This window comes from Oryctolagus cuniculus, chromosome 1, assembly GCF_051225735.1.
Source record: "Oryctolagus cuniculus isolate XC-2025 breed Fujian yellow rabbit chromosome 1, ASM5122573v1, whole genome shotgun sequence".
NCBI classification, from domain to species: Eukaryota; Metazoa; Chordata; class Mammalia; order Lagomorpha; family Leporidae; genus Oryctolagus; species Oryctolagus cuniculus.
Window position 1 is genome coordinate 66,827,812 of NC_142867.1, and position 12,060 is coordinate 66,839,871.

Sequence of the window (12,060 nt, forward strand, 5' to 3'; positions counted from 1 at the left end):
CAAATCCCCCAATTTGGTTGAGCTGTCCCTGCTGGGGGCCTGACCCAGGGCAGTGGTAGTGAGGAGGGATGTCCTGGGGTGACAGCTGAGGCTGGCCTTGCCTGGATAGGCCAAAGCTGACCACACCTCACCCCTGCTGCACACCTGGATGGCCCCCTCTCTTGGAGTCCTCAGTCTGGCACCCGAGACTGCCCCACCTGGCCTGGATGATGCAAGCCGCAGGTGGGGCCCGTCCCCAGGAGAGGGACAGGAGGGGCTGGGGGATGAGCGGGAAGGGGTCCCAGGAGGGCTGCAACTGGGCCACACGGTTGCTCTGGCTGGGAAGGAGGAGGGGGGAGTTCCTGGGCCCGAAGGCCATGCCAGGCTGCCCACCCGCTCGCTGAGTTGATCCACCTTGGGCCATGAGGACGGGTTCCATGGCATCTGGCCACCCTCTGACTGCAACAGCTCTGGTTTGCCCAACTGCCACATGGGAATCGGCTCACAGAGCCTCGGGAGAAGCTTAAAGGAGCAGTGGAGGGGAAGTGGTGCTCAGCCGGTCGTGCGGGAGCGCACGGCCTGGAGGCCAAGGAGGAACTGAGCAGGATCCAGCGTCACCACTCGCTCCCTGTGTGATCCCGGGCAAGTCCCTTCACCTCCCTGCAGCTCAGCTGCAAAGCAGGGGGACCCGGGCAAGCTCACACGAGCCAGGGCCTGGCACAGCACAGGGGGCCGGGCAGACATTCATTTGTGTCTTCCTCTGTCTTCCTCTTCGGGCAGGCATCCCATCTGCCATGTCAGCCAGCCACTCTCCCCTGCGCAACGTGGACTCTGACTGCCATCACCGTCTCAGAGGGGCAGGTGGCAAATCCTTCCCTAAGCCCAAAGCCACGCCTCCCGAGGCAGGAGGAGGCTGGGTCTGCCACCCAGCAGGGCCCATGATGCTCAAGCCCTTCTGAGATGGGACTTGACCTCTCTTAGGTCTGGTTGAAGTGCCTGCAGGCAGGGCTGGGAGATGATGAAGACGACCCAGGTCCCCACAACCGCTGTCACAGCCGTCCAGCTCACACCCAGGGGAAGAGCAGGGCAGGACTGAACAGGAAGGCAGGGCTGCTGGATGTGTGGGGAGGGGGCTGGAGTTGCTGCGTGGCACGAGCCACAACACCCCACCCCCGTCACCTCACACCTCACACCTCACGTACAGGGGACAGCTCCGGGACTTAGACAGCTTCCAAGAACCTTCATCTCTGGGCTTCTCTAACTCTGGGTTTGATTTTCCACCCAAATCCAGCTCAGGCCAGGCTGCTTCAGTCACAGCCATGGTGGTGGGGGCCAGGGCCGGGGCGCTCAGAAGTGAGCCATCACGCCTCTCAGCCCCGGGCTTGCCTCTGCAGCCTTCGGTGCGTGCTTCCACGCGCAAAGCCCCCAAACCAGGGGCTGGATTTTATGGCCCCACTCCTTAAGCCCCCATCCCCACACCTCCAAACCAGCTGATCTCGCTCACCCACCACTCTCTGCTGCTCACTCCCCTCCTCTGGTTCAGCCCACAGCAGGTGGATAAAATGCAAGCTTCAGATCCGGCCTTTGTCAAACTCTCCAGCCTCATCTCCTCCCCCTCCTCTGCCTCTGTCTGTCCTTCTCCCACTGCACGGCGCTCATGGTTCCCAGTCTTTCGCCCAGGCCGTGACCTCTGTCTGAACACCCTTCCCCTTCCCCTCAGTCTGCCAGACTCAACTCAACCTCTCAGGTCCAGCAGCAACGCCGTATCCTCTGCACCTTCCCAATTCCCTAGTGCCTCCTCCTCCAAATAATCACGCATCGGTCAGTCTGCAGAGCTAGGGCCACACTGGGACACGGCGTGATGAGGTTCCTGGCCCAGGAGACAGGCAGACATGCACACAGATGGTGACAGCACAGGAGGGAGGGGCTGAACTTGGCAAAGCCTCCCCTGTTACCCTGCAGCACAGTTCGGCTGCCTTGCAACCAATGGCTTTGGAACATCATTTCTTGATTGCATATCCTCGAATCAGGGACTAGGGCTGGTGCCCCTCTGTGTTCTACTTAGGGCCTAGCCTTCAGAAGGGACAACAGGCAAATGTACTGCTTTAGATGAACTTGGGAACTGCATGTTTCAAATGGGCCTTGTTGACCCGAAGTCTTGAAGATAATGATGTCCTACTTCTGCACAGGGGTAACACCCTTCACCGTGCAATGATGTCACACCCTCTTCCAGTCCTCAGGTGCAAAGGGCAAGATGGGAACAGTCGCCTGTCATATCACCATGTTGAACTGAACCCTCGACAAGACAGGGATGGCAGCTTACCCAGGGCACTTGGGCAGACACTCGCCCCCCAGTCCAAGCAGTGCCCCTCAGCTCATCCTGTGAGGAGAGTGGGTGAGCCGCGAGTTCCAGCCCAAGGCTCGCCCTGCGGGACACCCTTCCAAAGCAGGTGCAGTCACTCACTCATTGACTTGAGGTCTTTTGGGCCAGCAGCAGCCTGACCTCCGAGAGCACCCTCCTCTGAGAATTCACTGACACCATCTTCATCCACCCGGATGTGCGTCTCTTTGCTCATAATATGATGCACCTGTTGCACTACCAAGCCTTTGCACAGCCCAGTCCCTGTGCTCCCCCGTGCACAGTGTGGGCCACTAGCCTGCTCTCGGTTTCCTCTTCTAGCCTCTCAGCCTCACCACGTGCTGGCTCCTCTATCTGGTATGTTTTCCCCCTTGGCCTCAGGTTCAGAAACATTTTCTCCATGGGATTCACCGCTGTGGCCTTGAGGGGGTTGGAGTGTTTCCACATCCCTCTGGTGGCCTTTGTCCCACGCTGCCCTGGGCCTGTGACTTTTGGCATTCTCCCCTCCCCCAGGGAGGCGATGGTGAAGACCCTGAAAGCAGAGACTTCTGCCCTGGTGCTCTGGTCCTGCAGCCAGCTGGCTCAAGCTATGCCCAAAAAATCTGTCTTGTCCCTGACATGCCTGTGGCCCTCCACTGTGCATGCAGTAAGTCACTCCACCTCATTCTGGAAGATCTCTCCCCCTGCCCCACCGACACTCCTCTCAAGGCCAAGCCTCCCCCCAACTCTCTCAACCACCACCCTAGCATGGGGGGTCCCCCTGGCACTTTCCCCACTGCCCTCCTGGCCTGCGGCCTCTTCTGCCACATGTGGCTCCAGGGCTCCTAAAACTCAGCTGCGCTACTTAAAGCTCCCCCACTCCCCGAAACCCCACTCCCATCCTAGCGACTCAAAAGTGGCATGTTCCAGCCATCCTAAGAACAGGCCCTCTGTTCCCTCACTGGCAGCTCATATTGGAACGCTGCTTTGTATCCTGGCTGCTCTGCCTCTCATCCAGCTTCCTGCCAATGCACCTGAGAAGGTAGTGGAACATGGCCTGGTGCTTGGGCCTCTGCCACCTGAGAGGAAGAGCCAAATGGCATTGATGCTTCTTGCTCTGGCCTGGCCTAGACCTGGCTGTTTCCATCAGAGGATGGTAGAACTCCCGGCAACACACGCATCATCTCTTTGCCTTTCAAGTAAAAATAAATCGATCTAATCTGTCTTGAAAAACAAAATGGCAGAGCCCAAAACTAGACTCCAGGTCTGATTCTAAACCTGCTATGCGTCATCCTAAGTGCACTCAGACCCCAGCCCTAGGCAGGGTCCTCGCCCTTCTGTGGTTGCAAAGCACCCCTGGATTCTCTTGTTCTTGACACCATACCCTCTCCGAGAGCACCCCAAGGCCAAGGGCAGCAGATGCAAAGGCAGGGGTAGTTTCCGGGTGGGAGGGTAGGTTAGAAGTTCAGCCCCAACCTACCTATTCCCGACACAACTGAAGAGAGTTGGGATTTCAGCCTCTGCTGCCTAAAGGTGGTCCTGCCAATAGGGAGAAATCGTAAGGCCCGCGCGTGCTCCGCCTGGCCCGCACGTGCTCCATCTCCCGGCCCACGCTACAGCTGCGGGCTGTACCAACCTCCGTTGGGGAGTGCTAGGGGACGGCCGCGGGAGTACGAGAACGGCCAAGTACGCCCGGGAAGGAAGGCTTGGGCTCCTCTCTCCCCTCCCAGCGCCTCTCGCCCGCCGGCTCCCCCATGGCGTGCTCGTTCCGCGCCCGGGCACAGGTGCCACCCCGCGGGGCAGTGGTGCAGCCCGCGGGGGTGGAACGGCCTGCCCCGCCCCGCCGCGCCGCGCCGGCCCGCCCCCTTGTGAGGTTATAAAGCGCCGCGCTCGGCGCGCAGAGCGCTGGAGCTGTCGTTCGGCTCGGGTTTCCGCTGCTCCTCGCGCCGCGGTCGGTCGGCCGCCCGCCTGCCGGTGCCATAGCTGCCCCCCGCTCAGGGGCCGTCCCCGGGCTCCCGTGCTCCGCGCGAAGCCCTGGCCCCGGCGGCCGGGGCATGGGCCAAGGGCGCGGAGTTAGGCGGCTTCCCGCAGGGCCGTGCCCCGCACCGGCGGCAGTATGAAGACCCTCATAGCTGCCTACTCCGGGGTGCTGCGGGGCGCGCGTCGGGCCGAGGCGGCCCGGAGTGAGAGCTCAGATGGAGGCCGTGCGCTGTCACGTGAGGGGTCTGGGAGATGGGGTGAGTGTCACCGCGGAAAGGCTGTGGGAACCGGGCGTTCACCCTGGCGTTGGGAAGGAAGCTCAAGATTTCGGGAAGGGCTCTGAGGCCGGCTGGTGGGGAGTGGAGGGCCGGTGAGGTCCTGGTCACTTCTGGGGAAGCTTGGCGCCTCCCGCCCCCTTCCCCCCAACCCTCGTCATCTGGGTCTGAGACGAGGGAAGGATCATGGTTACCTGGTCTGAGCCACCCAGCCTGGTCCGGTAGTCATCCGGTTCGGGCTCCATTGTGACCACTCATCAATTTTTGCAACCTCTTACATCACTTCCCGGCCCCCAGCGGGTTCCCCTCACGTGTGAGATGGGGGTGACACCATCCACCCTTCTCGGCTCTCAGGGATCCTGGGGACATCTGCGACCCCAGCAGTTCCCTCTCCCTTTGCCCTCATCAGGTGGCAGCAAGCTGTTGCAATGAGTTGGCTGAGGCCGGTGGCGAGAGTCCCATAAGCCTCTAGATGGGGACATGCCTGGAGGACAGGTGTGCCCGTGCTGTCTTTGTCCCACGCCCATCCTCTGAGGCAGGAGGCCCTGGGTGTCCTCCAGGGTGGAACGGAGCCCCTCAGTGAGTCAAGGGCAGAGCTGAGCTCAAACTCCAGAGCTTTTTCCAGGGGGAGCAAGAGCATCCCTTCCACCCCCACACCCCTTAGCTAGACTCAGAGAAACCGAGGCAGGAGGAATGAAATCCAGACGGGGAAGGCAAGGCCCCGGGAAGTCATCAGACGCGTCTGAGTCTGCAGATCTGTCTCTCACCAAGCCCGACTGTCAGCCCCGAGTCTTTATTCCGCTGAACTTCTCCCACCTGGGGTTTCTTTCTTTAGTAATGTACTAATTTTAGCAATGTAGTAACCTACACTCCCCACCTGCGTTATAAAAATCAAATGTATTAAATATAGAAATTTTGAAAGCTATAGACAAACAGGAAGAAAATTAAAATTGCTGTTCAATCAATTATGCAAAGATAGCCTTGAATTAACATTTTGGTATTTTATCTTTATTCAGAGTCTGTGCAGATAAAGTTGAGGGCATACCATAGATACAGTTCTGAACCCTGCTTTTTCTCTTTTAATGTTCGTCAAAATCATTTATAATCTAGTGGCCGGAGCTGTGTCCCCGTTCAACTGTATGCTGGCGTTGCATTGTCCCTTGTGTGTCGAGTACACTGGGTTTCTGCCCCTCTTGGTCTGGGTTGCACTTGGACAGATACCCAGAGAGCAGCCTGAGCGGCCCCAGGCACCCGGCTGGTAGCCTCAGACACCCCTGCTCTCCGGGACTCCCTTTGAGGCCCTGAGCCGGGGAAGGAAGGGACTTGCCCGCCTTCACGCCTGTAGAAATGCTTTTGTCTTCAGAGGTAATGGGCTGGGAATGCTGCCTGTGGCTCTCCTTGGAGCTCCCTGGCCCTGGGCTCTGCGGTCCCCAGGCCGGGAGCTGTGCCCTGGCTCTCACCTCGTTGACCTAGAGCCTGTCGATCAGGAGAACTTGTACTCTAGCAAATGGTTCTGAACGGATCGCTTAATATCATGTCAGAGGCATATCTCCATGCTGTCAGCAGATCTGAAAAATGCCATTTGCTGCTTGCTTTTGTTTGTTGTTTTTGTTGTTGTTGTTGTTGATTTTTTTTGGAAGTGGGTGCAAGAATTACAATACAGAATGTGACAAGGGCTGGTATGAAATGCAAGCCTGTGTGTGTGGCTCTTGGGCTTGCTTTGGTGAAAGACTGGGTGGAGTAGGGGAGGGTACAAGGCGGGTCTGGTTATCTGGGCATCTCCATTAGACCTGCTTTCTCCATCCCTGGTCCCTGAAGACACTCCCCAGTGGCCTAGTTTGCCTCTGCAGATAAGGTCCCACTGTTGCGAGGTAGTGAGCTCCCTGTCAGCGGCAGCGTTCAAGGAGAGACATGGATTCTGAGAAGGGAAGTCCTGTGATGGGTGAGAGAGGGAAATCGACGCCTGGGCGACCGGTGTGTTCGTGGGGGCCTGGGTGCGCGGGTGTGTGCGGATCTCTGAAGGACTGCCCTGGGCCAGGCACAGAGGCTGCAGAGTCACTTGCGTCAACCTCTCTGCCTTTGCCCCCGTGCAGTGGGCATTTCAGATCAGAGGGGAGAGCATAGGAGGCAATCCGGAGTGGGGCTGCCCCAGGACAGTTCTGAGCCGACTGACTCTATGTGGCTCCAAAGAGCAAGGCTGGGGGTGGGTGGGAGGTTAGCAGGGGCAGGTTCTAATGTCCCACAGGGCTCCTTTCCTCCACCTCCAGCTGCGGACCACACGGGCAGGGGCTTGGTAGGGAGTGATTGTTGGGGTGACTCTGGAGCAGAGGGTCGGCGGGTCCCTGGCCCATTCCTCAAGCATCATGCTCTCATATCCTTCCCCCTTGATTCCATGTAGCTCTCCCCCTAACAGCACAGAGACCACGTTCAGGTTGTCTGTGTTGCCAAGAGCTCCTCTGGGCTGGGAAAGGAGAGCTGAGAGTATTAGTTTATTAGCAGGCTGGGTGACTCAGTGGCCAGTGTGGCAATCCTGCACCACCCCCACCCTCCTATCCCCCAAGTTCAGTAACAAGTCCGTGAGTCATGAAAACATAGGTAGCTGTTAGCACCGGATCTGGGCCAGCCCTCATGGTACAGACGGAAGCCCTGAAGTCCCAGAGACAAAGGACTGGTCCAGGATTTTCAAAGCCAGGCCAGAGCCAGATCTGCCTCCCCGGCTGTGGCCTGCCTCCTTAAAGTAGGAGATGTGTGGGAGGCTGCAGGCTCCCCTCTGAGTGTTCAGGGGGTTGGGTGGCTGAATGAGTGAGGGTTGCTCCCAGGGGTGGGGGGTGGGGTGGCAGCAGCTCACCTTTTCCGAAGCTTTGCCGGGAAATTCCCCAAGTTTGCCCTGGGGGATAGAGACACCAGGAGCACCCAGAGCTCCTACTGCCTCGTGAGCTGCTTGTTGCATTCCTTACTCCTCCGCTTACTCCCATCATCCTTCAAACCTCCCAGACTCCCTGCTGTGGCCTGCGACGTGTACTTGAGTACCCTCGTTCTTACTGTCTCTCAGGCTCCTCTCCTGTGTGCCGTCTACCACGTTCCAGACATGCTGGTGGTCTTCCCGCTGCTCCAGCATTGCCCTCCATGCAGTCCCACCTCAGGGCCTTTGCACATGCTGCCTGCCTTCCCAGATCCTTGCATGGCTGGCTTCTGAACATTCAGTCTCTTCTCAGAGGCCTTCCCTGGTCACCACATCTTGTTGTGCTTTAGTAGCCTTTATTTATTTATTACCTAAATTATTGCATGTGCTTAACTGCTAGCGCACTGCCTCCCGCCATGACAGGGTCAGCCCCTGGGGAACAGAGCCCTTATCTGTCTTTCTCAGTGTGTGGCCATGCCACACTGCCTGGCAGGTAGTAGGTACTCAGTAAATGTTTGTTGAGGGAGTGAATCATTGATGGGACTTCCCTGATCCTCCCACCAGGAAGCTCCGCTTTTAGCTTCAGGTGCACCCAACCTTCCTCGGGCCTCCTCTCTGCCTGCCTGGCTGGGTGCTGGGGTCGCAGCTGTTCAGGCCCTGGAGGTGCCAGTCTGGCAAGGAGCTGGGCCCCAGGGCTAGACACCGAAGTCAGAGCTCCAGGCCTGCAGCCCTGCCTTTTCTCTGGGTCATGGTGGGTGGCTCATTTCCTCCCTGGAAATCTCACTCCCCCTCTCTGGAAAACAGGGTCAGAAGTCTCAGGCTCTCCAGGGTGGAATTAATGTGAGTAGGAAGTGCTTTGGAAACTAGCTCGTTCCGCTTGTGCTGGTCCTTGTTGTTTGTCCAGTGTGACGGGCACCAGGCTCCAATGCTTTGGAGCCTCACTTGCTCTGTGCTGGGACTTCCAGGAGGGCTTCACCCAGGTGGGGACCTGCGGTGTGGGCCCTTTGATGCTTTGATTGAGGGCCTCAGGCGTGTCGAGCCACAATCCCTGCCTTTAAGGAAGCAAGACCAGAGGGATGTACACACAGTGACCGCGCAGAGTGAGCGAGCAGTGACCGGGGAGGAAGAGGGGAGAGCTGTGGAAGCTGGAGGTAAGGGTCAGGGAAGGCTCCCTGGAAGAAGCGACATCCTGTCTGGATCTTGGAGGAGGAACAGAGCTTAGCAAGGCAGGCAGGGCTATTCTGCACATGAATAGAGGCGTGAGTACTGGGTGGGAGAGGCAGCCTGACCACAGGGCCCCTGAGTGACCAGCCCGGGCTGAGGTTCTGGTGTGCTGAGAGGCAGGGGCAGGGGCAACGGACAGGCTGCTGGATGCAGTTCACGGTGGCCTGCCTGCGTCTGCCTGCAGCCTCCCCGGGAGGAAAACTTTGAGCTCCTGGGAAAGGAGTTAGAAAATGCAGTTGGTTTCTCAGCCTCCAGCACTCCTGGGTGCTCCCGGGGTGCAGCCGCCGCTAGTGCTGGGGCTGGGAGCTGGGCCCAGGCGCAGGGTAGGTGAGCCCCTGCTCAGCCACAGAACTGCTATGCAGCCTCGACAAACCACTGCTCCCTCCTGCCTCAGTCTCTTCATCTATAAAATGGACAAAGTGCCCTAAGGGTATCTTCCCTGGTTATGGTGCTGAAACCGGGAACGTTTTGGGCAAATCATCAGGAGTAGGAAGGGTGAACTCGGTTTCTTATTAAGGCAGAATTAGCAGTTCTCAGCAGAGTACCAGGAGCCCGGCTCTGCATCTGCTAACTGCGTGCCCGTGGGCACCTCTGCCTCCCCGTCTGCACAGCAAACAGGGCTGGCTGAGATGACCCTTTGGATTCGGGCTCTGCCCCTGACTCTTGGGGTCACCCTCTTCCTCCTTCTTAAGTTCTCCTTGTGAAAAGGTGTCACATCCTGCGTGAGGCCTAGACAAGTGCCCCTCCTCGCCATGTACTGTGATAGGGGCCCATTTCGGGGGCTGCTTGGCAGCACACCCGCAAGCCAGTGGCATTGCTGTGGCAACCCCTCCCACCTGAGTGTTTTGAATGTACTGGGTTAGAGGGTGGAGCTGGGGAAAGCCAGGCCCGGGTCCTTAGCAGTCATGTCCAGGGTCCTTGCTGTAGCTGCAGCATTGTCAAGAGTACAGTGTCCTAAGGGGCACACGTCCTTGGCCTCACCTGCCGGACTCTGCCCTGGTTCATGCAAACCAAATGCATGAAATCCAGGCTTCTGGAGTAGGCCGAGTGGGGTGCCTGCTCCCTGTAGGGGGTGTTTTGTGGATAAAAGCACATCCGTGGGTTCCAGCAGAGCACAGAAGGCCCAGGTTGGCAGGAACTCAGCTGACCAACCCCAACCCCAGCCGCCTGGTTTCAAGCCAGTGGGGAGACCAGGGTCCAGCGAGGGGGAGGGTGACCCTGGGGCTGCCTGGGTCCCTGCACCAGGCCCTGAAGACCAGCAAGCCTATCCAGGGTCCTGATGCTCAGGCCAAGCAGCCAGCCCAGCACGCCAGCCTGGGGTTGCTTTTCCAGTGCCTGGCTTTCCCTTTGGCCAAGAAGTCCCGAGCCCCCCTTCCCCCACCTTGGGCCCTGCTTTAAAGATGCAACATTTGCAAAGCAGACCCCTGGAAGGGAACCATTAGACCGAGAGTGCACAGTGGCAGGGACCAGTGAGTGGCAGGCCAGCTGCCTGGCTGAAGTTGGTGGAGGCCGTGGGGGCGCTGGTTGGCGCTCTGCCTGGCCTTTAGGCTGCGGCCCCGCCCTCGCTGTCTCAGCAAGACCAACGCTCCCAGTCTCTGTGCCGCAGCCCAACTGAACTGCTCGAGGTTATAGTCTCTGACCTGTGTCTTCTCGCCCTTGAGGCCCTGTGGCTGCCAGGCCCCCAGCTCGGGGGGCTGACCCCACCCCGCATCCTCCTCCTAAGCTGTTGCTTCCCCAGGAAGGGCAGGGCTGAGGGCCTCCGCTGGGCTCCTGGCCCCAGCTGACCCTCCACGGTCCTTTTCCCCCAGCCGTATGTGGGTGGGGCATCCGAGACCGGAGCTCAGCCTCAGCAGGTGCCCCAGAACCAGGGGAGGCAGGGGCTCCCCTGAGGAGAGTGTGGCCTGCAAGGGGGACTTAGAGCGTCCTTACTGCCTGAGTGGTGGCGTCTGGGTTCCACCCTCCCTTTTTTCCCCTGGAGCCTCCCACTGTTGCCCTCAGCTTTAAGCAGTCCTCCAGGGCGGAGCCCTCCCCCCCACCGCCCCAGCCCCAGGATGCTCCGTTTGACCCTGTGTCGCGGTGCCGGTCAGTCACCTGCAAAGGGCTGATCTCTGTTCTCATCCGGGTCTGGTTTATTCCTGCCACAAACATTGACCAAGCCCCTGCTCCCAAGTCTGACTCCATGCCTGGCCCAGGGACTCTGGTAAATGAGACGTGGTCCTGGCAAGCGCACACACACGGTTCCCCTGATGAGGAAGGCTGAGTGCAAGAGGGAGGTGGGGGTGTTCAGCGCAGCCTGCATAGAGGCAGGGCAGGAGGGCCGGCTGGCTGGTCACCGTGGCGTGGGGTCGGTGTGCAGTGCCTAGCAGGTGCCTGGTGAGTGTGTGCGAATGCCGGGCTTGGAGGTAACAGAATCTACCCCGAGGGCATCGCAGGCAGCGCACAGAGCCTGAGGGAACTTCCTGGAGGGAAGGAAATTCTGGCTGAGCAGCGGTGAGGCACAGCTTCAAGTGCAAGGCTTTTGATAGCCTAGCCCTGTGCTGGGACTCTCCCAACAGCACACGTGGCCCTCAGAGCAGGCTGTGGTGCTGTGGTCAAACCTCTCCTTACCACACACACGTGAACTCCTGCTGTGCGGCCCCTGCCCCAGGAAGCCTGGAAGAGAGCTCCCCTCTGGCCTTGGCCCAGCTTTCTGGGTCTCCCTGGGGGCCCGGGGGCAGGATGTCCACCCTCTGCTTCCATGAAACCTGTACCCAGCCTGGCATGGGTAGGCTGAGCTTGGGTGCAGATGGGTACAGGTGCGTCGTCCTTGGGGCTGGGATGTGAGCGGGAGGATTGTGCCCACCAAGAGGCTGTCACACCTCTGTGGCCTCGCTGGCGCTCTGTGCCAGACACTCCGGCCTCTTCCTTGAGTTACTCGCACTCCTCACCACCGTCCTGGGTCCCCACCAGGAAAGACGCTGGGTCTGGGGAGAGGAGGTGACTTTCCAGGCCTCCCAGCAGGAAGAGTCAAAGCCGGGACTTGAACCCTGAGTCTCCCTGTTGCCTACGCCTCTGCTCCAAGGCCAGCGTAGGCCCAGTTGTCCCCATGAGACAGGGGACAACAGAGACTCGCTCGCTAATGAAAGAGCTTTCCTTTTTATGACACTCATGCCCATATATTATCTCGCTCAATGCTCACAACGACTTGGCGAGGTGGGTATTAGCCCCACTGCCCTGATGAGGAAACTGAGGCCCGCACAGGAAGTGAGTCATTCAGGCCACACTTCCTGCACATCAGGGGCTGGGCTCTCTGACACCCAGCTTCTCAGGCTGGGGTACCCCTTCCCCAGATGCCAGTAGTGGCGTGGTAATGGCTGGGGGCA

The 12,060-nt window shown here is 59.3% G+C and overlaps 1 protein-coding gene across 2 annotated transcripts in view; it reads left to right on the forward strand.

The window, feature by feature from the left end:
- Positions 1–4,224: 4,224 nt before the first annotated feature.
- The window catches only part of DGAT2 (diacylglycerol O-acyltransferase 2), a 33,127-nt gene continuing 25,291 nt past the window's right edge, over positions 4,225–12,060 (forward strand). The window contains exon 1 of one of the 2 annotated variants that reach the window (XM_008263828.5): positions 4,225–4,554. In XM_008263828.5, coding sequence (XP_008262050.1) covers positions 4,434–4,554 — 121 coding nt within the window. In that variant the 5' untranslated portion in view covers positions 4,225–4,433. Of the gene's footprint in view, positions 4,555–6,379; positions 6,515–12,060 lie in introns of those variants that run through there. The other variant, XM_051822288.3, reaches the window with a different exon arrangement.